This window comes from Dendropsophus ebraccatus, chromosome 6 (genome assembly GCF_027789765.1).
Source record: "Dendropsophus ebraccatus isolate aDenEbr1 chromosome 6, aDenEbr1.pat, whole genome shotgun sequence".
Classification (NCBI taxonomy): domain Eukaryota; kingdom Metazoa; phylum Chordata; class Amphibia; order Anura; family Hylidae; genus Dendropsophus; species Dendropsophus ebraccatus.
In genome coordinates, this window is record NC_091459.1 from 83,826,113 (window position 1) to 83,850,918 (window position 24,806).

Consider the following 24,806-nt stretch of genomic DNA (forward strand, 5'->3'; position numbering starts at 1 on the left):
GTTTCTGGCTTTGGCTTCAAATCTTTGGCAGATAATCTTTCTGTGTAAATGGACCCTAAAATGTAGGAGGGTCGTGCTGACAACAGATCAGCTGGGTGGAGTATCAGGGATGTTAACCCTTCAAGGTATAACCAAAAAACAACTAATATGAGCTATTAAATACACATGTATGAAACATGTTCAAGTATAGAAATGAAAAAAAAAAAAAACGGAAAAAATTTACTTTTTTTTCTAATATATATATATATATATATATATATATATATATATATATATAATAAAAAATTTAAAATATTAATATGCTTAATAGACATTCCTTTAAAAGGCTACCAAGAAAAGAAAGATGCCTAAAAACTGTGGAAGGAAGTTTAGAATATGCCGCTGTTACCTCCCAACAGATTGTTTTGACCTCGAAAATGGCTCTGTTTTTTTTTCCTATCTGGGTACAGCCCGGGGGCCGCCTGGAATTCCGGGATACAGCCTATTACCTAGGCTGAATCCCAGAATTCCAGGCAGTCACCGGGATGTCTCCTCCTTCAACACAGACCTGGAAGGCATCAGGAATCAAAGGCAGAAGGTCCGGCTAGGTTTGAGTTCGATCGAACCTAGCTTTTTTCACTGTTCGATCAAGCCTAGTTATGACTATGGAAAGCCCCTACCCATCCATCCAGGGCTATGTGGGTTGATGCATTGAATTTTTTTATATGAATGGAGAAACTTGGATCTTCGATTTATACACAGATGGAACCCATGGATGCACTTTAAAAACACCTGATCTAGCTAGGTGGGTGTCTGGCAAGGATTTTCCCACTACCCTTACACACCACACGGTTTAAGATTGCCAAATTAAGTGGCTGATAATTTAGCCCTGAATGTTCCATCCTCCCCTTCCAGCTCATAAACCTTTCCCCTCCCTACTGTTTCTCCTACCTTGTCTTGTTGTCTATGTGGACTATTTACAATATTCTGGTCCATATAATGCTGCTTCCGAAAGTATAATATATACAGTATGTTTATTTTGCATGTTGAAGCACTTACCACTCCATGTCTGATCACTCTACAGGAGCAACAACATGTGTGTTCACTGAGACCCTTGCTATGTTCTGATTGTGTTGTTATGCTTGTTATTTTTCTTGCACCATTAAAAATATTTTGACCCTAAAAGTGACATTAAGCTGGGCAAACCCATGCTTAGACTGTGTTGCCTACTTCTTATGTAGAGTAATTGTTTCACAAGATCCTCTATACCTTGTGAAAAATTCACGCCTTACACGTTTGGTCAGTTCACAACTGTTGAGCAGGCTCTGTGGCTATATACACAATGAAATTGTGGAGTCTGACAAAGCATGCAGAACACAGCACACAATACTATACTATGAATTATACTATAACAGCAAGTGAGTAGACTTGGGTCAAACACATTATGGCAGTGCCATGTCTTGGTTATCTGGGCAGATCCATTCAGGATATTGTTTTACAGAAGAAAGTTAGTCATATTGTCATAGTCATCAGAAATTACCAAAATTATTTGTATCTGTTAATTTTCCTTATGATAAAATTAAATTACCAAAATGCTACTCACTTTCTGACTAATCTCAATAGCGGACTCTGCTGACCTCACAGTACTAGTAACCCTTTTTACCCTAGTATTTGGATGAATCTTCTACCTTCAGGGAACAAGCTGCATTACACGTTAAGAGGAAATTCTCATGGCTGTAAATTAATATTTTCTTGCCAGTAGAATTTCCACTGTCTAAGCTTAGAGGAAGTGTTCTGTCCAATCGACAAGCCTAAATTCTGACATCCTCTTTAACAGGATCTCTCCACTTTTGATATTATTTAGGAAATCCTAAATACTTAAGGTTGATACTGGGTCAGTAACAGCGAGTCTGACTGTATAAGAGGTTAGAGTAAGTGAACAATGAATCAGCATGGCTCCTGCACAGAAGTGTATTACTGTTCTGTACAGTCCCTAACTAGTAAGGAGCTGTAATATGGTATGATAGACTTCTGGGACTTTCTGTATGCTCCTTATTTTTGAAGGCATACAGTTTCTTATGCTCCATAAATGATCTTATTACAGAGGTATTCTTACCTTGAGGCATTGCTTCTAATGGAGAATATTTCCATACTATTCTGTTACATGACGGTGTCATCCAGCAGCATACCAAATGCACATTGTCCCATAGATTCTCTAAGTGCTATCATACCACTGAGCTGTGTGCATGAGGTCTAAGCATTACTTCCATTTGCAATGCTTCTGAAATTACACCTAAACTGACACACAGGATTCTTAGACATCACTCACACACAGTAATCCTAGATTTTAAAACCAATCATGACAACTTAAATTTTTCATGGGTAAAATTTTATAACTTTAACCCTTTCAAGAAAGAGCCCTTTGATGCACAAAAGTCCGGGTCAAATTAATGCAATGTTCTTCCTCGCCTTCTAAGAGCCATATCGTTTTTATTTTTCCACCTACAGGGCTGGTTGGGGTGTCATTTTTTGCACCATGACCTCTAGTTTTTATAAATATATTGATGTAACAGAAATTTTTTGATTGCTTTTTATTAATTTTTTTCTGATATATAATTTATTAAAATCAGCAATCCGGGTGTTTCTTTTTTTCCCCGTTTACCGTGCGGGAACAATAATGTTATATTTTAATAGATTGGAAAATTCTGCATGCTACGATGTGCAATATGTTTAGTTATTTTTTTATATTTTTATAATGGGCAAGGGAGTATTTTAAACTTTTATTGGGAGGGGGTTTATAAGGGGTTTTAATACTTTTAAAAACTTTTATTACCCTTTTTTTTTTTACACTTTTTATTACTGTAAAACATGCAATCAATAGATTGCATGTACTGATCTATGCTATGCCATAGCATAGATCAGTGTTATCGGCGATCTATGTATAGAGCCTGCCTGAGCAGGCTCTCACTGCAGCGGCCTCGCACACATGGGGAAGCCTCTCATTCAGGAACATATATATACACTCCTACTGCATGAGGTATGTGCAGCAGGAACGTAAATATACGTATTACTGACTGGAAGGGGTTGAAGTGAATGTACCATCAGGTACATTCTATTCGAGTTTTTCCCATGGATAGAACAGTGCCGCGGTCTAATGGAGCAGTGTCGTAGAAGGGCAGGGGTTTCCTCCCACTGGGGTTGGGCCGGCCAGCTTCCATTGCTTCACCCCCGGCCGGTGCCTGTGTATAGAACATCACCGTACACAGGAACTGGGCTAAGGTTAAAAAAAAAGGCTGTGGCACAGTCTTTCCTGCACCGGCGCCATTCAATCTATGGGCAAAGCTTATGTACCTGATGGTACATTCGCTTTAAGGGCAACTAAGGTCCCACCTATCTGTGAACTACAGGAAACTTGTAATACGATTGATTCTGGTACTGTATGTTTTGAGCATAGTTCTGGTACTGTATTTATGAGCTTGGTTCTGCTCTGCTGTACTCTATCATACTAGCATGCTGATGTGTGATATATCTGTTTGTTCTTTAGCTGCATTTGTAAGCTCCCCTCCCACACCCTGCAGATTCTACTATAGCTTCTCTTTCTCGCAAGCCACTGCTGGTTTTGAGGGTAAAGTACCCCACCCCACCCACACACAGATTTTGTTCTGGATTCTCCTCTCACTACACGGCCTATGTGATCTCTAACCCTCGGTTCTCTCCTCCCTAAAATCTTGCTGTGAGATAAAGAGGTCAGCTGCAGTGTGCTGTCAGACGCAGAACAACAGACAGCTATGTCAAGATGCAGACTCTACAGCAGCAAATAGAAGCACATAATAACAATTTCTATTATTTGGACAATGGAACAGTAGATAGGGGCAGCGCTCATCCAGCAAGGTAAAACTTATTATGAGGAAGAATTGACATATTCCTTTACCTTTTACAGTACTTAGGTGGCCAGTAACAAACAGTTTATCATTTTACACCAAAATACTTCACTTCTCTTACTACTTCTCTTGCTTTGCTTTATAACAGCATTTGAATGCCCACTGCATATACTCACCTTATACAAAGTAATAATCCGACTACCATATGTGCACTGAGCTCTAGTGTACCTCAGCATGCCTCCGATTTCTCAAAGAGACACAGAGAGGTTTTCCGGATTTGCTAAGAATGATTGCATGCTCCACAAGATGCTGTATGTAAAGGGCCTAATGTTATGGTGATAGCTGTAGCACTGCTTCTAGGGGTGAATGGTTCCATATGGTGCGTGTTATGGTAGCATACAAATTCCCTGCTGCTTCTCAGTATGTAGTTGCATGGTGCTCACCTTACAACTGGATGAATAAGGAGTCAGGCTGGGATGGAAGAACCAATTCTTTTAATAGGTCTCTTCATGTCCTCCTAGCCTTTTACTATGCATAGATTCTATTCAAATTTCCTGAGTTCCTGTCATGGTCTGGTACTTTCATTGGGTTGAATTAAAGTAATTTGAAGTGGAATCCAGCAGAAAATTCACATGGACTTGATATAAGCATGAAAAAGCAAGTATGATAAGACAGACAAAGTTACCCTGGAGAACTGGATTCTGTCAGGAGCCCCCCTAAATGTAAATCACTGGTTATCTAACGCAGGAGGAGTGCAGTTCAGCAATCCACAGATCATGCCAGGCAAAAGACAGAAACATACAAAACAAATGTTTAAAGTTTATTTTACATATTTATACATAAAACCTTTGAATGTGACCTTTCCTTTTATTCCAGTTGAATAATAATACAATAGCACATCTAAAAATGGAAGTCAGATCATCAACATTCACAAAATGTTGACAACTGATTGAATTATACAAGATACAGAAGGCTACAATTTTACGATGAGGCAGGCGTGTAGTTGTTGACTCGTTTAGCACCGTCAATAACATTTGTGTTTGAGAACTACAGTGAAGAAGAATAAAAGGTAGTTATAGGTAAAATACTGATCAAATGAAAATATTTGCAAATGAAAAAAATAAATACAATTTGTAACTATTATCTGTCTCTTTATCCATAGTCTGTAATGGCATAAGTACTGTACATATATAGATTCTTAATAAAATGCCTGGTATTAAGTGGCACAAGTAAAAAGTTAAAATAAATTAGGAAGCAGAGGCCAAATCACTGGACAAAAAGCTTCAGACATCATCAAAGACTAACACTGATTTTTCTTGTGTATCATCTTGAGCATCAGCATTTTGACAACCACAAAAGCAAAATAAAAGTTTAGCTTGTTCCTAATGTTCAATGGCTTTTTGCTTTATTTTGTTGGCATTTTCTCTGCCATGTGCTTCTGCTGACTTTCAGCATGTCTGCGAAAAAGGACAAAAAAAAAAAGAACAGAGTGTTAGCTTCCCAAATAAGAGGTATGTTCTTCATCTGTAAAGGAAACCACATACGACAGCTCTATTGTGTTGTTGTGCTATGTAAATGCTTAGGGGCGTAACAAAAAATGGCAGGGCCTTATAGCAAACTTTTGTACACAGATATACAATGTCATATAGGGAGAGCTGTTAATCACTCTATAATATATATATTATGGGCACATTCACATGTATCCTGGTTTCAGCCACATGTTTTTATAGTTATTTATATTTCTCATCATTGTATTTAAAAACACTAAACTAATTTGGCCCTGATTGGGAATTCTTTGCAGCTTTAAAAATGATACAATGATGAGAAAAATTACATAACTGTATTTCATTTCCATCAGGGGAATCAAGTCAAAGAAAACTGGTGGTGGTCTCTAGAGCGGTAATTTACCCCTACATTACAGCTCCTGTATCGGCGAGGAGGTTCAAATACATCTGATTGCAGATCATGTTCTCTGTTGGCAGATACTGACTGACAGCTGAGCGAGCAGGAGGCCCGGCAGCATTAATTAATCATGAAAAGAAGGGAGGAGAAAGCAGTGGTGAGTTGGTGCTAGAAGGCGGCACAAACACGCCTCACAACTTCTTGAGCCAAAGCCAGAGGTGGATACTGCAGGAAGTAGTATAAAGGTGACCACACACTTCGCACAGCTGTTTGCCTAACATTCTTCCAGCCGAAAGCTATTTCTTCCAACTTCTTTATACACAGGAATGTTTATGTCTCCTCTAAGCAGCGACGTAGGAACAAAAACTAACATTGAAGGCAGTGTCATAGCCACCATGGAGGTAGACCACACAACGGGGATGCGGCTTGGGCCCCATAGAGCAAAACACGTGGCTTGCCTACATGGTACCTACAACCTCACCAATGGCACATACCCTCCCTCCTCCTCAACACACACACACACTTGGAACGGCGCTGTTAAGCAGCCCCACTCCAAGGACCCCCCCCCCCCCAAGAGACAGTGGTGGTGCAGTGACACAATATTCTGCTCCGCCCCCCCCTGGACACAGACAGTGTCTCGATGCAGTCCTCTACTCTCCTCTCTGCCTCCTCCCCTGGACAGAGTGACGCTGCTGGCCTGGCACAATCCTGAGTCCCAGATAGAGCGGCCGCAGGCACGATCCTCCGCTGTAACTGATGTGTGTGGGTGAATATATTTATGCGTCTGTGTGTGTGTCAGTTTAGATCCTGGTCACAAAATGAAAGGGGATGGCGTTGTTACATTCTTATAGGGGCTAGACATATACATAATATGGACTTCACTATTAACCTAGGGACATAACTTCATTAACTTTGATCCTTTCAGGAAGTAAGTATATCCTGATAAACCTAGAACTTATCGTCAGAAAGCAAGGCAAATCTTGTTCATACTTGGTATAAAACACATATGGACAAAGTTCTACCCTTCTGCCTAAATAAAAATTAGTTAATTTAATTTAAAGTCAGTGGGTTTCTGGATTTCATAGGTGAATCCACTTGGTTTTGTTTCTGGAAAATCTGTATTCCTTTCCAAGTGGGCCCACTACCTCATTGACAAAAAATATCAACCCTATAGCATCTCCTCAATGCTGTTCCTATATCCCTATATACAGGAAACTTACAAAAATACAGGCATTCCTATAAATCTTCATGTATCACAATTAATCTGTTCATGTTTTTTCTACCTAACAAGGAGCATAATCCACTATCACACTATCCATAATCATACGTGTAAAAATCACAAACACATCAATTCACAATGACATTTAGCAGTACACCAATGGTACCAGCAGATGTCAGTGTCTTACAGGTTTTGAAATAAACATTTTTCCCTGTTTCTAATGGTGCTGCTCCCCTTTAATAAGACTTGTAATGTCTCCTTGCTTTCACTGCTGGATCTCTGTCAGATCACCTAATATCTTCTTATTTTTTTACTCAGGCTCTGAAACTAAATAAACTAGAGTGAGTTGCCCTGGATTCTCTCTCCATGGGACTTATTGTTAGCTCTTACATGAATTCATTGCACTGCCTACTCTATAGATACTTTGTGAGAGAAAACTAGAAAAATCAGAGAAGACAATTGTACATTGACAGTATTGTGAAGGGAACCTAATGTACTTTGACAGTGCACAAAGAGATAAAAAAGAAGAACACGACCAAGCAGCCTAAAAGAAAACTTCCCCAAATTTCCCTTCACCGCGTACTGACCTAAAGTAACCAATAGCTGCTGCACAACCATCCATGATTTCCAGCATATACGGTAGGCAGTATGGGCAGTATGAGACTATAGGTACATTTCTAGTTTTACCTTGTCAAGTCTTCAATATCTACAAGCATTGCATCTTGTTCCATGTGCAATTCATCACGGATAAGGAGAAGCTGAACCAGCTCTTCATTCAAGCCTGGAGAAACAGAACTCATATTTCATACATTGTACATAAACAGATCAATACTCATTTGTTAGCGGCTTAACAAATCCAAAATCCTAAACCGTGAAAAGTGCCTTTACACAAATCTGGCTTAGAGTATTTGTTCTCATATTTATTTAACCCATCAAGGACCAGGTTTGGCCTTAAGGGTCTCACAAAATGTTTGGATTCTTCACTTTGCTGCATATTGCAGGAATCCTTCTAAGCGTCATTCAGTAACCACAGTGACTGAGGGCGCACTGTGAGGTAATAAGGTATTTCAGCTACTTAAGATCAGGGTGAGGGTATGGCGTAATACAGTAACATTACATAAGTAGGTTATAGAAAGAATTCATGGCAAGGAAATGGAGACTGGTGCTGTCAGAAGAGTAAGAGGTCACGACTTTACTGATGAGATCATTGGAAATGTACATATAACTCTAAAAAGTAAGGTAACAAAACTAAGCAATGTGTAAAAAATATACGGTCTGAACACCATAATAGAATCCTACTTTACAATTCTCTACTGTAGAAACATCAGATTGTGGATGTATAAAATGACAACAACCAGTCAGAAGACCATGACACCCATGCCATGGTCAGTGATGCAAGCCAGAATGCAAGCCATTCTATAGAGGTTATATTTTATATTTCTCCTGAAATCAACATAGCATTAAAATAGACACAAAAGGTGATACGTTTACTGCTAAACCAGAAGTGGACACAGCCAGAGAAATAACTAGAGAGGGTGCACCTGATCAATAACTGTAGGGGGGCATCTGATCAATAATTGGAGGGGTTCACCTTATCAATAACTGTAGAGGGGGGCACCTGATCAATAACCGGAGAGGGGGCACCTGATCAATAATTGGAGGGGGTCATGTGACCAATAATTGGCGGGGAAGCACCTTATCAATAATTGGGGAGTGGACCTTATTGATAAGGTGCACCCCCTCCAATTATCAATAAGATCCACCCCCCCCAATTATTGATAAGGTGCACCCCCTCCAATTATCAATAACTGGTGGGGGGATGCTTATCAACAGTTAGAGGGGGGCACATTATCAGTAGCAGGGGAGGTGCACCTTATTAATTACAGGGGGGTTGCACCTTATTGATTACTGGAAGTGGCACATGATCAATAACTACCGGAGGACACCACACCAATCACCAGTGACACCCCTGCCTTTCAGTTTAGGAAGCCCTGGAATAAAATATCTCTAAAGGCAAAAGCCTATTGACTTACTTTCTATCTGAGAGTGAAGATCGTTCACAATGACCTGTAACTGGCCAATGGTCATATCCCTCAGGTCAGTAGGCTTCAGGCTTCTCTTCATCAAGCATTCACTAATGTGCGGCATGTGCGGTAACTACATGGGACCGGGAGACAATGAGAAGTAATAAAATATTTATCCAGCAGGTGGCAGCAGTTGTACATAGTGTATAACAAGGATGCACCTGTCTGTTCATGTAGAATAACAGTCCATCATTCTAAGCAACTTCTACTATCTACAAAAACAATACATATGATGGCTTAAAGGGGCTGTCCAAATGATTTAAAACATTTGTAAGCAGTTTTATACTGCTGTATATTCATGTCACTGCTCCAGCCAATTAACGGCCTCCATTGTCTTTTCCCTAGTACTGCTGAGATCAATGATTGGGCGCAGTGTCCCTGGACATGTCATCACTACACAAAGATGGACAATGCATACGGTAGGAGTGGAACAGTGCCGATATAACAGGTGAATACAGAGGGTTTATTTTTTATTACAATAAGAGATTGTAAAAATATTTTGCATTACTGAGACAACTCCTATAGTTCATATATGATTTACAGACAAGCCTCAATTCCACATTTGTGTGCATTTTAATAACTTTTGTGGACATCATGCATACATGCCTCCTGTCACTTGTCAATAGATACTGACAGGATGCTGTGCATCAATATATCTAAGTATATAACGCTATGTCTATGTAAAAAAAACAAAAAGTTTTATCACATATCAACGTGTTATTAAGGTTGATTAAATGACGTGAATGCGACTTCACATAATAAACATTTGTGCAAAATTCTCTGATCTTTCACCAAGTGACCACCAGGTGGCACTGATTTCCTAAAAAAAAAAAAAAAAAATGTTTTGCCACAGGTTATGTCCAATCTGCTCAGTTGCTTCCTACATGATAATGTGATATCTATGACAATGGGAAAATAGTAGGGTAAATAAACTAAAACTTTATATTAGCAGATCAGCGCCGTTGCGGGGAATCCTGGTGGCGCAGTCCTTTTTTCGAAGTGCTGCTTGGTTCACCGTTCTTTTGTTGTGCACCAGTCCGGCTCTATGCTTTGGAGTCAGGCCCGCTGACCCTCATTGGGTTCATATTCCCTCTCCTTTCTAACACAGCTTCATTAGTATTAATGGAGCCACGTCGCAGAGGGGATATTGTCACACTTGGGGGGGGGCTGACTCAAAAGAACAGTGCAGAGTGCAGGAACCAGGCAGGTTTTCAAATAAAAGGACCATGCAACCAGGATTCCCCTCGCCGGTGCCGATCTTGTTAATGTTAAAAAAAAAAAAAAAAAGGAATGTACCTGATAGTAAATGATCGAAACTTTTAAACATGTTAAAGGTCAAGATAAGGTCTCTCCCTGTCACTAGTCACGGCCCGGGCACCTCCCAGGTGACTAATTCAGGGCTCTCCCTCTGCCTCGCTCACTAGAATAACGTTCTCACATGTACCAAAGTTCTCCCATGTGAGAGGTCAGCTGATCTTATATTTTGTATGAGGTTTTCTTTACCCCTTCATTAAAGGAGTTATCCAGCAAAAATCTTTTTCTTTTCAATCAATTGGTTTCAGAAAGTTATACAGATTTGTAATGTATTTCTATTTAAATATTTCCAGTCTTCCCATACTTATCAGCTGCTGTATGTCCTACAGGAAATTGTATTTTCTTTTCAGTCTGACACAGTGCTCTCTGCTGACATCTCTGGCCAAGACAGGAACTGTCCAGAGTAGGAGAGGCTGTCTAAGGAATCCCCATAGAAAACCTCCCCTGCTCTGGACAGTTCCTGTCTTGACCAGAGATGTCAGCAGAGAGCATCATGACTAAAAATAAAACAACACTTCCTGCCGGACATATAGTACCTAATAAGTATGGGAAGACTTGAGATTTTTTAATAGAAGTAAATTACAAATCTATATAACTTTTTGACTCCAGTGGATTTGAAAGAAAAAGATTTTCACTGGACAACCCCTTTAAAAGGGGTTTTTCCTACCTTGTAAAGTTATGTAGTTAGCTGTTTCTGTAGCTCCCATAGCAAATAAATAAAGGGCGCCATACATGCAAGACCCGCTGGGCCATACTAGCAAGAGACTTGAGTCCCTTTTCTCAAGATTGCGGTGGGACCCAGCAGTTGGACACCCTATGATTAGACTGTTCTCCCGTATCGTATCCTAACTCCATTATGGGAAATACCCTTTAACATACAACCAAACCAAACTCATCCTTTGTGAGTGGATAGGCATAAGTTGCAGCGGTCTATAGAGGTCAGATAGTTGCACCATGGACAGCAGACACTATAAATGTTACTCTGTGCAGTAGTTTTCTCTTACAAGATCTGCAACAGGGGACTTTTTCCGATTCTGTTTTTCCACCTCCACCTGCATCTTGGCCATAGGTTTCACCATAGCCAAAGCCATCTTGGCTTCGGCTTGCAGTTTCTTCTGTCGGGAGATAAAATCCATGTCTTCAAAGGATTCGGACTCCTCCTCAGTGGTGTCTCTGTCTGAGTAAGAAGAACTCTGCTTGCTCTAGATAATAAAGAAAGTTACAAAGAAAGAGAAGGCTTTGATGAGTAACTTCGCATCTCTGACCTGAATAATAAGTCAGTACAAATGAAGGAATCCCTAATGGTTCCTAAGATGCTTGGATATTACTGAAGGGTTCAAAGATCTTAGTGGTGCAAGTATATGAGTGCTGGAAACCATAACGGGAGAAATTGTAATGAACCACTATTATGGTCTGTGAAAAAGAGGACAGCGAGGACGTTTTTTTTTATAGGAAAAATTGGAAAAAGGGGGGGGGGGTGTTATTCAACACTAGGTAAGGGATTCTTCATTGTATTTTTGCACCTGCTTAATAGTGATGAATGTAATTGCTACAGTAATACATTAAACGAAATGTCATCAGAAAATGTCCTATTCTTAATATCAAGTTTTTTTATGTTACAAATATTTTGTTGATTCTTTTCTAATCTTCTATTTTACTATCTATACTATAAAACAATTCCGAAATCTTTTCAATCTGACCACTATGCCCACAACTAAGGTGAGACATCCTGTTCTGTACAGATCATTTCCCAGAAGAGTCCTCCTTAACACAGACAGGGTTATAGTGAGCAGAGGATCACAATAGCTGATGCTCACAGCTCAGCCAGCCCCTCCATGAATGACCTCTGCACACAGCATGCCCAGAAACCTCTCCCATTTTAGTATATAGGGTCTGCTCCAGACAATTGTGCCCATGTCCATGGGGCTTGCTATAAAGCATATGACTAAATGCTGTTAAAAGCAGAAAATAGAAATGGATTAGAAAAAAAATATATATATTTGCCTGCAATCAGTAGAAAAAAAAGCTAGGCATTATCTTCAATTTAAACTACAACTCAGAATGCTGTGTAATACCATGCTCACCATTGGGGATAATGGGGTGTCCAGGCTGGTTTCTGTTTTACTGTCATCAGCATCGCTGTCCTTGTCGCTTCCACTGTCATTTACAAAACAGATCTGTAAATTCATCCCACTTTGGAGCCTAGGGAAATAAGGATAGGGAATATTCATTTCAATGACTGACATCCCTCCTTCTCAGCCTTCCTGACAGCTATGATGAAAATAACAAAACCTGATAGGGAAATGGCTTTTATTTTCAGTTTAGTACACATCACTAACATTCACAATTATATACACAAAAAGTTTTCATTTCCATCATACAGTCATCTTGTACACATAACATCCATATGTTATAGTGTTTAGGGCATTCAGTGCACTTTTTATTGAATGAGAGATCACTTCTCCCAGCTCCCTCCAAATATCTGGAGAGGGTGACATGCAAATATTTGGACAATGTTCAAAGACATATTGCTTGGTTAGATTCCCTATGAAAACTGGCCTGTGCATTATGAGGTGAGGATACTAGGCTGCATAGTGGTATGGAGTAAATGTGAACCGTTATGATGCTATAATCCAGGACTGAATGACCACTTGGTGGCGCTGTCTGCCTACCGGTCGTGTAAAGAAAAGCGCTCTGCATATTCTGGAGAAAAGACACATTCATACTCATTACTCCATATGCATAGAAAAAGGAGAGCTTATTAGAAGGCTCATAAAACCTTCATCTAAAGCCCTGACTGCCACTCATCCATTCTAGGATCCCTCTGTGTCCATGGACTTCTAGATTAGTGTGCAAGCAGACCAGTACATAAGCAGTGAGCCTATTGTATCCAATACAATAGTGTTATTGTAGAAGTGATATTATAATGCAACAAAGCAGTTTGTTAATCACCTGTTAAAGATGTATATAATCTAGCAATCATACCATAAGCCATATAAAACCTACACTAATGTATTCTCATAAGGATTGTCCATTCCATTTATAGGATTCTGTAATGCTGATTTAGAAGACGGCAAAAACCTCTGACCAGATAGCAGCAAGCAACTATTATTATCTGACAACCAGAACAAATCCCGGAATCACCGGCTTTCTCCAGACTCTAGTAACTATACCTTTATTATTACCCTCTAGAAATGCACCCAGGCCTTTTTAGAACGTTTTGTGAATTGACCATGACCACTACATCTTCCAGAGACTACGTCTTACTGCTTTTACAGTAAAGAATCCCTTTCTATACTGGGGCAGAGGCCTTATTTCCTCTAGAACTAGGGGGGGATCTCCTTGTCCTGGGTATAAATAGTTAATTGGAGAGAACTATGTATTGCTATATTTATATATAGTTATTAGGTCACCCCTCAGCCTTCTTTATTCTAAACTAAATAACCCTACTAGTGATAACCTTTTTAGGGTACTGCAGTTTTTCTATTCCATCTATTTGGTCTTTAAATCCTCTCCAGCTCCTCTATGTCTTTCTTGTTCACCAGTGCCCAAAACTGTACACAGTATTCCATGTGGCTATCTACTTGTACAAGGGTAGAACTATTTTTCTATGCTTCTTTTTATGGACACCATGATCTTATTTGTCTTGGCAGCAGCTGCCTGACACTGGTTGCTACAGCTAGATTTCCCGCTAACTAAAATTCCTAAACCCTTTTCCATTTTCCATGTTACCTAAGGTTTTCCAACTTAGGGTCCTTTTACACAGAAAGATTATCTGCCAAAGATTTCAAGCCAAAACCAGGAATGGATTTGAAAAGAGGAGAAATCTCAGGCTTTCCTTTATGACCTGATCTCTGTTTATAGTCTGTTCCTGGCTTTGGCTTCAAATCTTTGGCAGATAATCTGTCACATAATCTTTCTGTGTAAAAGGGCCCTTAGTGAGGACATCGATCCCAATGCATATAACCTTGTGGTATTAGTGGAGAGAAATTAGTAGGAACAACATACATTGATGCTTGGCTTTATATGAAGCTATTGCTCGCTGGTGTTAAAAGGGGAACTATCAGCAGGTTAGACAAATGTAACCTGCTGATAGCCCCTTATAGCGCCCAGGACGCTGAAGAGGAAGGTATGTGTGTTAGCGTCCCCCTCGGTGGCAGTTCACTGATTATCATTAGAAGGAGTGTGCCAATGACACGGCAGTGCTCCTAACAGTGCACCGGAGTGAAGATAACTCCAACTAACAGCGCACCCAGGAGAAAGGTAACACATATACCTTCCTCCTCAGTGTCCCGGTCGCTATCAGGGGCTATCAGCAGGTTAGATTCATCTAACCTGCTGACAGTTCCTCTTTAAAACCAACCTTTACTGTAGCCTACATATGTAATCAGTCTGGCAAAGCCATTCACTACCCTCTATATACAATTGTGAGCCAAAGTAAAACTCAAACCTATTACCTTGCGAGGCTAAGTTTATATGGATAATGTTTCCTAATATTTATTTCCCTTAATCTTCTGTGTAGAGGCTTGACAGTACTCTAGGTAAATTCTTCCCATCATTTTATTGCACATCAAGATTGCTGATTTCTATTATGGCCACTTTCACATACGTCCAGTGATATGACACAGTTTCCATTATGATTCAATCTGATGCAACAATGTTAGATGGGTATACCCTATGGGTCTGGTGCTTTACCCTCTTTTTTTTTTCTTTTTTTTTAACACCACTTTATTTAAAGTTTTACTCCCTATCTTAACCTAAAGAGCACCGAATGGGGAGGTGGATGCAGAGGATCCAGTTTCTTGCATCCAGTGTTTCCCACCTGAGATGGTTGTGGATCATCAGCCTGATGGGTGCACAGCCCAAACAGGAATGTAGGACTTATTATGCAGCATTTAGTTCAGGAGGATTTCCATGCAATTACAAATTCCTCATAAATATGACCATAAATAAGACCTTGAATTATCCTTTTACTCGGTGAACACAGTTCTTGTTTGTATACAATTGTGGGAACCGGTGTACCAAAGTAGACTTGTCACACAGCTGACCCAGGCTAGTTATGTGGTCCCCGCTCCTCCATCATCACACAACTAGGCAGACTTGCTCATCAGGACTTGGTGACCACTTCTATGAGATATCTTAGATGACAGCAGAGGAAAACCCTTCGACTTTAAATTACAGATTTATTAAAGGGGGGAATCAATCATCAATTACTTTGCATTAAAGGGGGTCCCTAGATCCCGATCATGTCTGGCTGTGGCTACTACCAGAACCTAAATACAGACAGTGAATGATGGGAGAGGTGGTCATTTATTTCTAATCGGGGTAATGGAAACAGGCAAGCAAACACATGCGTGGCCAGGTTGTCATTTATTGAAAGTCAGTGACTGACCAGTGTGAAGGTTTACTAAAGTGAGCGTCAATCATAGGGCTTAGCATTGGATATTGTGCAGCCATCAGCCTACATAATAGGGCCTTTATACACATACAGAACACAAACTATTCATTGATCCAGTGATATATGGAGCTTGATATCTGGGGGTCCTGGAATTGAATCCAGCCCAGAACATGGGGGTCATTCTGTTCACCTTGTATTTGTTTTCTCTGGATAATCCTGTTACCTCCCACAATACAAAAACAAGACTTGTGAAACAGGTCCCATAGTGTGTGGGTGTCGGAAACAGTAAAATCAGACTGAGTAAATCTGAGCGTGTCATATTAGGTATAGAATATACAGGATATGTTGTTATAAAAGCAACAAGAAATCATTTTAGCATTTACAACATGTGGAGGAGGAAGAGGAGCAAGCAGACAGAAGAAAAGAGATACAATTATCACCGGGTATGCATTGTTCCCTCCCTGTCATTACACTGGTAATCACATGAAGCAGCATATGTAAAGACGCTTTATTCCTAATGGACTAAATTGCACATTATATCACAGTGCCTATGTAATCCCAGATTTTCATTTTAATCCAATTAGCCAGCAGTGATATTCACATTTCCTCAGAAGGTAGAGGGCTGGCTGCAAACACAATGGAAGTTAATGGACTGGGTCTTCATGACATTGTCTATGCTATTAGAGAATTACCCACTGTAGTCAAGATTTCTTCTTTAAGATGAAACTAGACTCTTAACATCTCCCATTGTATAACCCATACAGTCAGAGGTTTGTAGTATACCGTATAAGAAGATATCTCAATGGTCTTGAATAAATTCAAGTTTTGCTAAGTTTCAAATTAATTGATTATTAAATAATTGTGACTAATTTTGACTTTTTTGGCAAATCAAGCAGGAACAGATCCAAAGTGGAAACAGGAAACACAGAAGAAAAGCTAACAAATGGTTAACATGCCCTAAAAACAATGTTAAATAACTAGGATGATAAACTGATCATTTAAGAGGGATATTAAAAGCTGTCGGTCTCTCAAGTCCTCTTAGTACACGTAACATTGTATGTCAGTATGCTAGTGCTTGACGTTATTGGCCCAGCGCCTGCGGCTTCTCTTCTAAACACCTTCTGCCATGTGTTCTGGCACTTCAGCCTAGTCAAACACTGAGGATCTGAATCACTAAGCACATTATTATCCACACCCTAACTACAGTTAACTGTCATATATTTTTTTTTATTGCAGAAATCAGTAGTATAAGCGATTTTAAGAAACTCTGTAATAGGGCTGGGCGATATTGGCCTAAATTAATATCGCGGTTTATCGTAGATGTAGCCGCGGTAATGATAATTGAACGATAATTATGACACGCCCTGTTTGCAAGCCACACCCCTTTTGCAAGCCACGCCCATTTGGCCATGTCAAACTGACAATTTTGTTTCAATAATTTTTTTTAAAAAAAGGAACTCACTGAGCAGCAACGCAAGGCAGGGCCATTTACTCTATAGTCATTATTATTTGTCATTATTAGGGGGTCTCAGAAGAGACCTGGACGTGTATAACCAGGTATACAGCCATACCTGTATATACAGCATACCTGTATATACACATCCCGTATTGTGTACCTAGCTGTATATCTGTATGTACACGTCCCGTAAAGTGTACCTAGCTGTATACCTGTATGTACACATTCCGTAGTATGTACATGGCTGTATATACACACACGTCCTGCAGTGTGTACATAGTATGTACATACGACAGGATGTGTATTTACAGGTATACAGCCATGTACACACTACAGCTGTAGGAGCAGTGCAGACTAGGAAGGCAGGGTGAAAACCCCTGTAGGTGCAGTCCCCCTCAGATGTGTCATCTGTTTTTATACCGGAAAGTCCGAGGTTGGTATATCCCACAAGCTGCGCCATATTGTAGCGTATGCACTGCATTAAAATCTATTATGATCAGGTACTGCTATAAGACAGAACTTCATATATATATATATATATATATATATATATATTATATATACACACACACACATACATACATACATACATACACACACACACACTGAGGCTTTGTTCACATTGATGTCACATTCCATTATCACTTACAGAAATAAAATATGGAACCCAACAGCCCCCCTGTCTGTTATTGGGGTTCACCAGGTGCAGGTCATGTGTGGCTGGATCCTGCACTGTTCTCAACGAAAACTTGACACAGGTGTGAAAAGAGCAATAAAGTGACAGTACAATAAAGTGACCAGATCACAAGGGGTCCAATCCCATGTAAAGAAAGCTCCAGCTCCTGCTAATTGTCAGCGCTATATAGCAAGTAGGCCATGTGATAGCTTCACACTAGGATAGATTCTCCATTTAAATCTCATTTTTTTCCCCTTTATGCTAAATAAACACAACATTTGAGACAACAACTATATTGCTTCCCAGTGTATATAGTATCTCCTATAGTATAGGAGATCTTTGTGCTTCCATCTAGGTAGGGTATAGTAGTGGAGGTATAGTGAATAAGGGTTGTAGTAGTACAGCTATAGAGCAGGGGTGTAGTAGTAGTACAGCTATAGATGAGGGTGTAGTGGTAGTACAGGTATAGAGGAGGGGTGTAGTAGTAGTACAGCTATAGATGAGGGTGTAGTGGTAGTACAGGTATAGAGGAGGGGTGTAGTAGTAGTAGTACAGGTATAGATGAGGGGTGTAGTAGTAGTACAGGTATAGATGAGGGGTGTAGTAGTAGTAGTACAGGTATAGATGAAAGGTGTAGTAGTAGTAGTAGTACAGGTATAGAGGAGGGGTGTAGTAGTAGTAGTAGTAGTAGTAGTAGTAGTACAGGTATAGAGGAGGGGTGTAGTAGTGGTAGTACAGGTATAGATGAGGAGTGTAGTAGTACAGGTATAGAGGAGGGGTGTAGTAGTAGTACAGGTACAGAAGAGGGGTGTATTAGTACAGGTATAGTTGAGGGACAGACTGGCGGGCGATCACACTAATCAGCTGTTTGAAGGGCCTGCAGCCTTTTTAAACAGCTGATCAGCAAGTGAGCTGACATGCTGACCCCCACCATACCGATACTTGTGGCCTATCCTGAGGATATATTATTTTTTAAAGATTGGATAGCCACTTGAGGCCACAATCTCACATGCATGCAAATGCATTCTAATCCCAGAAACATTGTGCAACTGCTGGAGAATGCCATTGGCTAGGTTTCAAGCACATGTGTTTGCATGCATGTGGTAATGTGGCCTTAAAAGGGGTTGGCTATCTTATAGCTGTTCTTAAATAAAATAGCATTGTTAAAAATATTGGATTTACTGTCTTTGTGCTGTATAATAAAACTTTACACCTGTTGTCCCTCATTATAGCGGCCAGCTATATGGCTTTCCTCTGCCTCTCCAGAGCGGTGCAATGCACCCAGAAAACAGGCACGGTTATGCAGCTGTTGGGTATGCTGGGGGCAGTAGTTATGCACCGTTTGAGCTATGATGGATGCTGAGGGCAGTAGTTACGCACAGTTTCAGCTATGATGGATGCTGGGGGCAGTAGTTATGCACTGTATCAGCTGTTGGGTATGCTGGGGGCAGTAGTTATGCACAGTTTCAGCTGTTGGGTATGCTGAGGGCAGTAGTTATGCACCGTTTGAGCTATGATGGATGCTGGGGGCAGTAGTTATGCACTGTATCAGCTGTTGGGTATGCTGGGGGCAGTAGTTATGCACTGTTTCAGCTGTTGGGTATGCTGGGGGCAGTAGTTATGCACTGTATCAGCTGTTGGGTATGCTGGGGGCAGTAGTTATGCACAGTTTCAGCTGTTGGGTATGCTGAGGGCAGTAGTTATGCACCGTTTGAGCTATGATGGATGCTGGGGGCAGTAGTTATGCACTGTATCAGCTGTTGGGTATGCTGGGGGCAGTAGTTATGCACTGTTTCAGCTGTTGGGTATGCTGGGGGCAGTAGTTATGCACTGTATCAGCTGTTGGGTATGCTGGGGGCAGTAGTTATGCACTGTTTAGCTGTTGGGTATGCTGGGGGCAGTAGTTATGCACTGTTTCAGCTGTTGGGTATGCTGGGGGCAGTAGTTATGTACTGTTTCAGCTGTTGGGTATGCTGGGGGCAGTAGTTATGCACTGTATCAGCTGTTGGGTATGCTGGGGGCAGTAGTTATGCACTGTATCAGCTGTTGGGTATGCTGGGGGTAGTAGTTATGCACTGTTTAGCTGTTGGGGTATGCTGGGGGCAGTAGTTATGCAGTGTTTAGCTGTTGGTGTATGCTGGGGGCAGTAGTTATGCACTGTTTAGCTGTTGGGTATGCTGGGGGCAGTAGTTATGTACTGTTTAGCTGTTGGGGTATGCTGGGGGCAGTAGTTATGCACTGTTTAGCTGTTGGGTATGCTGGGGGCAGTAGTTATGTACTGTTTAGCTGTTGGGGTATGCTGGGGGCAGTAGTTATGTACTGTTTCAGCTGTTGGGTATGCTGGGGGCAGTAGTTATGCACTGTTTCAGCTGTTGGGTATGCTGGGGGCAGTAGTTATGCACTGTATCATCTGTTGGGTATGCTGGGGGCAGTAGTTATGCACTGTATCAGCTGTTGGGTATGCTGGGGGCAGTAGTTATGCACTGTATCAGCTGTTGGGTATGCTGGGGGCAGTAGTTATGCACTGTTTCAGCTGTTGGGTATGCTGGGGGCAGTAGTTATGCACTGTATCAGCTGTTGGGTATGCTGGGGGCAGTAGTTATGCACTGTATCAGCTGTTGGGTATGCTGGGGGCAGTAGTTACGCACTGTATCAGCTGTTGGGTATGCTGGGGGCAGTAGTTATGCATCTGTTTAGCTGTTGGGTATGCTGGGGGCAGTAGTTATGTACTGTTTCAGCTGTTGGGTATGCTGGGGGCAGTAGTTATGCACTGTATCAGCTGTTGGGTATGCTGGGGGCAGTAGTTATGCACTGTTTCAGCTGTTGGGTATGCTGGGGGCAGTAGTTATGCACTGTATCAGCTGTTGGGTATGCTGGGGGCAGTAGTTATGCACTGTATCAGCTGTTGGGTATGCTGGGGGCAGTAGTTATGCACTGTATCAGCTGTTGGGTATGCTGGGGGCAGTAGTTATGCATCTGTTTAGCTGTTGGGTATGCTGGGGGCAGTAGTTATGTACTGTTTCAGCTGTTGGGTATGCTGGGGGCAGTAGTTATGCACTGTTTAGCTGTTGGTGTATGCTGGGGGCAGTAGTTATGCACTGTTTAGCTGTTGGTGTATGCTGGGGGCAGTAGTTATGCACTGATTAGCTGTTGGGTATGCTGGGGGCAGTAGTTATGCACTGTTTAGCTGTTGGGTATGCTGGGGGCAGTAGTTATGCACTGTTTAGCTGTTGGGGGTATGCTGGGGGCAGTAGTTATGCACTGTTTCAGCTGTTGGGTATGCTGGGGGCAGTAGTTATGCACTGTATCAGCTGTTGGGTATGCTGGGGGCAGTAGTTATGCACTGTATCAGCTGTTGGGTATGCTGGGGGCAGTAGTTATGTACTGTATCAGCTGTTGGGTATGCTGGGGGCAGTAGTTATGTACTGTTTCAGCTGTTGGGGTATGCTGGGAGTAGTAGTTACGCACTGTATCAGCTGTTGGGTATGCTGGGGGCAGTAGTTATGCACTGTTTAGCTGTTGGGATATGCTGGGAGTAGTAGTTATGCATCTGTTTAGCTGTTGGGGTATGCTGGGAGTAGTAGTTACGCACTGTATCAGCTGTTGGGTATGCTGGGGGCAGTAGTTATGTACTGTTTCAGCTGTTGGGGTATGATGGGAGTAGTAGCTAGACAGAGGAGAGAGAAGACTTACAGCATGGGCAAAGGATACTGGACGCTGCAGGAATTGCTGAGGAGGGAGGAGGCACACGGCCTGGCAGAGGTCACAGGTCACCACACAGAACGCCGCAGCTCACTGGTTTCTGTCCTGATTTGTCCGTCACACAGATCAGCAGGCTGCAATGTCGGGGGCTGCAGCGTCCTCCTCACACACCCTGCTTCCCTGTCAGTGTGATGAATTGATTCCCACCGCATTATCACTGATCTCCGCAGCGGCAGACTCCTGAGTCCCGGCCTCCCCCACCTCACAGCCGCGCTGATCCTCACAGGCACATCTCCTCCGCTCTCTGCATTGCCACCACTGCCCCAATCACAGGAACTCAGCTGTCCCTGCGGCCCCCTCCTCCTCCTCCAGAGACCGGAGAGCTCGTTCCGTTATAGGAAGGAGCAGGTCAGTGCCGGCTCAGCCCTACTCCACACCCCTCTATCTCCAGCATCTGGCACCCCCGCAGCGGCACTCAGGGACCTCTCCCTATAACTGCGCGCAGCCCCCTCCCCAGCCTCAGCACAGCACCTGTTGGTGTCAGTGCTCGGTTCACCGCCGGTCCCCGCGTCACGTCTCAAGGCAAGGGAGCGCGGCCCGGGACCCCCAGCACTGTATGCTGTATATAGAAGATGCTGTGAGAGCGGCCGGAAGGGGAGTATAACCTGTCAGTGTCCTGGGGCGGGCGGGTGAAAATACCGCAGATACCGTCCTGGCGAACTTGAGGTCGGTTAACCGAGGCCAGGGACGGTATCGGTATTTTCACGGTATACCGCCCAGCCCTACTCTGTAATAGGGTTTATCAGCCAAAAAAGCCTCCTTCTGTACTCAAGAAGCAATCTCCCAGCCTCCCCCCCTGACTTCTTATCTGCGCATTATCAGGCAAACACGTCTTCATTACAGAGAAGCCAGTGAAGACGGGCTCTGCTCTCTCCATTCTATCCTTATGGAGGGGGGAGGGGCCGAGGGAGATGAGGGAGCAGGAAGAGGTGACATGAAGGTCAGCTGTAGACTCTCTAGGCACCTAAACCTTAGGATTCTGGGGTCAGAAAGGTCAGTGCTTATCTAGGAACTTACTGAGAGAAGATTGCAGGGTGTTGTGCTGTGCAAGACTGCTCCGTGCTCAGTCACTCCTAACAGCCCCTCCCCTCTCCATAGCCACATAATGGACACAGAAATCCTGCTGCTTCTGCAGTGAGGGGGAAGGCTGGGAGATTGCTTTTTCAGTACAGAAGGAAACTCTTTTGGTTTATAAAACCTATTACAGAGTTTCTTAAAATCGCTTGAACTGTTGATATTTAACGTTTTAAAAAAAATTACCCTGAAATGACAGTTACGCTGGTAGCCAGTATGATGATGATGAACATAATATAGGGTATAGAGATTTGGATTACCACTCACAACATGCCTATGGCAAGCTACAGCTTAAAGTGTAACTACAGTTTTTAAAAATGTCATAAGCGTGTATCAGTCAGGGTCCGGCTTATGAGAACCCTGAGGATCTGAGAACGAAGGGGCAGGCGTGCAGGATCGGCACTCTGCCCCTTCAGCTCGGCTACAGGAAGGTGAATTCCATAGGCCTGCCCCTTTATTCTAGCGATTGACAGGGTTCTCTGCAGCTGGACCCTGACCGAAACACACTTCTGACATGTCCCTATGACATGTCAGAAATTTTTTAAAATGGTAGTTACACTTTAAGCACAGGACAAGGAGCATTGTCATGTGGACAATAGATAAAGTTCACTGCTTTACTGTGTACCCCTAAAACGTTGGCATTACTATAGCACTCTGTATAGCAATGCTCCTTAACACGTGGCTCTTCAGCTATGTGACTCCTATCATGGCCAGACAGTCATTGGCTGTCCAGGCATGATGGAAATTGTAATTGTGAAACATCTGCAGGGCCACATGTTGGGGAACGCAGCTGTATACTATACATATACTGTATGTACATAAAAATAAGACAATGCTGTGCCATCCATGTTATACCTGGAAGACAGACTTGGCTTTCCACTTTTGCTGCAGCTGGTATAGAGGCCAGGGCCATCATCGAAAAAACTTCCCAGTGCCAACTTTTGCCTGATCGATTCTCTTTCATTCTTCTGAGCCTAATAGAAAATAAATATTAAAAAGCAAGATAAGGAAAAGTCCACACAGCCCAGATCAAGGTATCTGCAATGAAAGTATTAAAGCAGTGCACAATAAATAAGAATACTAAGCATTCAGATACAACCAATGCACTGAGCTACAGGAAGACATAACACATACAATATTCAATGTTATATATAGTCTTCAGGGTGGTCCAAAGTGGCTACAACACTACATCATACCCAGTGTCACAAATAAATACAAACATAACACAATAGTAGATAATCAATATATAATGTTCCTGAGTAAAGGGTACTGTAAACCAGTATAGTGCCACAGGGGCCTGTTAGCAACTCCATTTCTGTATACTATCTTTACTACATTTGCATGCCCACTCAAAAAAAAACAAAAAAGAGAAGACGCACAGAGCAAAACATAATCCTGTATTTGACTACATCTATTCCCAGTCCCACAAGGAACCTAGGTGCCTATTACACACAGGTTTATTCTCGGTCACCAAAAAGGTATAGATATTATTCATACCAGCAAACACAGCCAACAGGCTCTCCTGCTGACATCAGTACCACCACATACACAATGCTACATGCTGTAGTAATTTTGCTTTATAATAAGAAACTGTTTTGAGGACATTTTAGTTTTCAGCTGCCTCTGGTCCTTACAGATGCCAGTGCCACATACACTTCAAGGCGGCACATAAGGCATTCAGAGCACCATCTTAAGGTGTCTGCAAGAACTATACCAGTGTAGGGTACCTTTTATATATATAACATTTTCTTAAAAAAATAAATAAATAAATTCTCATGTAACCTAGAAATAAGAAGCTCTGTATAGTAAGGGTCTATAGCAGGCTATGGGCATAATGACATATATTTGCACTGCCACATTTAAGTCTTTCTGGCACCCACAAGCCTGATGTTTGTACACCCAGAACAGAGAGGAATAGGGGGCAGTGAGTGGGTATTCTGTCCAGCCCTATACAACAATGCTAATACAGTGAGCGGAGCAGTCATGTCATGGCTGCAATGAGGGGTCTATTGTCTTATTTTACAGCATATTTTGTTTTTCCATGGTGACATACACAGGCAC

General features: G+C 41.9%; 1 protein-coding gene across 6 annotated transcripts in view; it reads right to left on the minus strand.

Moving 5' to 3' along the window:
* Positions 1–4,693: 4,693 nt before the first annotated feature.
* Positions 4,694–24,806, minus strand: part of SCHIP1 (schwannomin interacting protein 1) — a 116,399-nt gene continuing 96,286 nt past the window's right edge. For all 6 annotated transcript variants that reach the window (XM_069975270.1, XM_069975269.1, XM_069975271.1 and 3 more), the window contains 6 exons: positions 23,601–23,719; positions 12,464–12,581; positions 11,384–11,581; positions 9,015–9,138; positions 7,669–7,762; positions 4,694–5,317 (listed from right to left, as the gene is read on the minus strand). In XM_069975270.1, the coding sequence (XP_069831371.1) occupies positions 5,266–5,317; positions 7,669–7,762; positions 9,015–9,138; positions 11,384–11,581; positions 12,464–12,581; positions 23,601–23,719 (705 nt within the window). In that variant the 3' untranslated portion in view covers positions 4,694–5,265. The remainder of the gene's footprint in view (positions 5,318–7,668; positions 7,763–9,014; positions 9,139–11,383; positions 11,582–12,463; positions 12,582–23,600; positions 23,720–24,806) is intronic.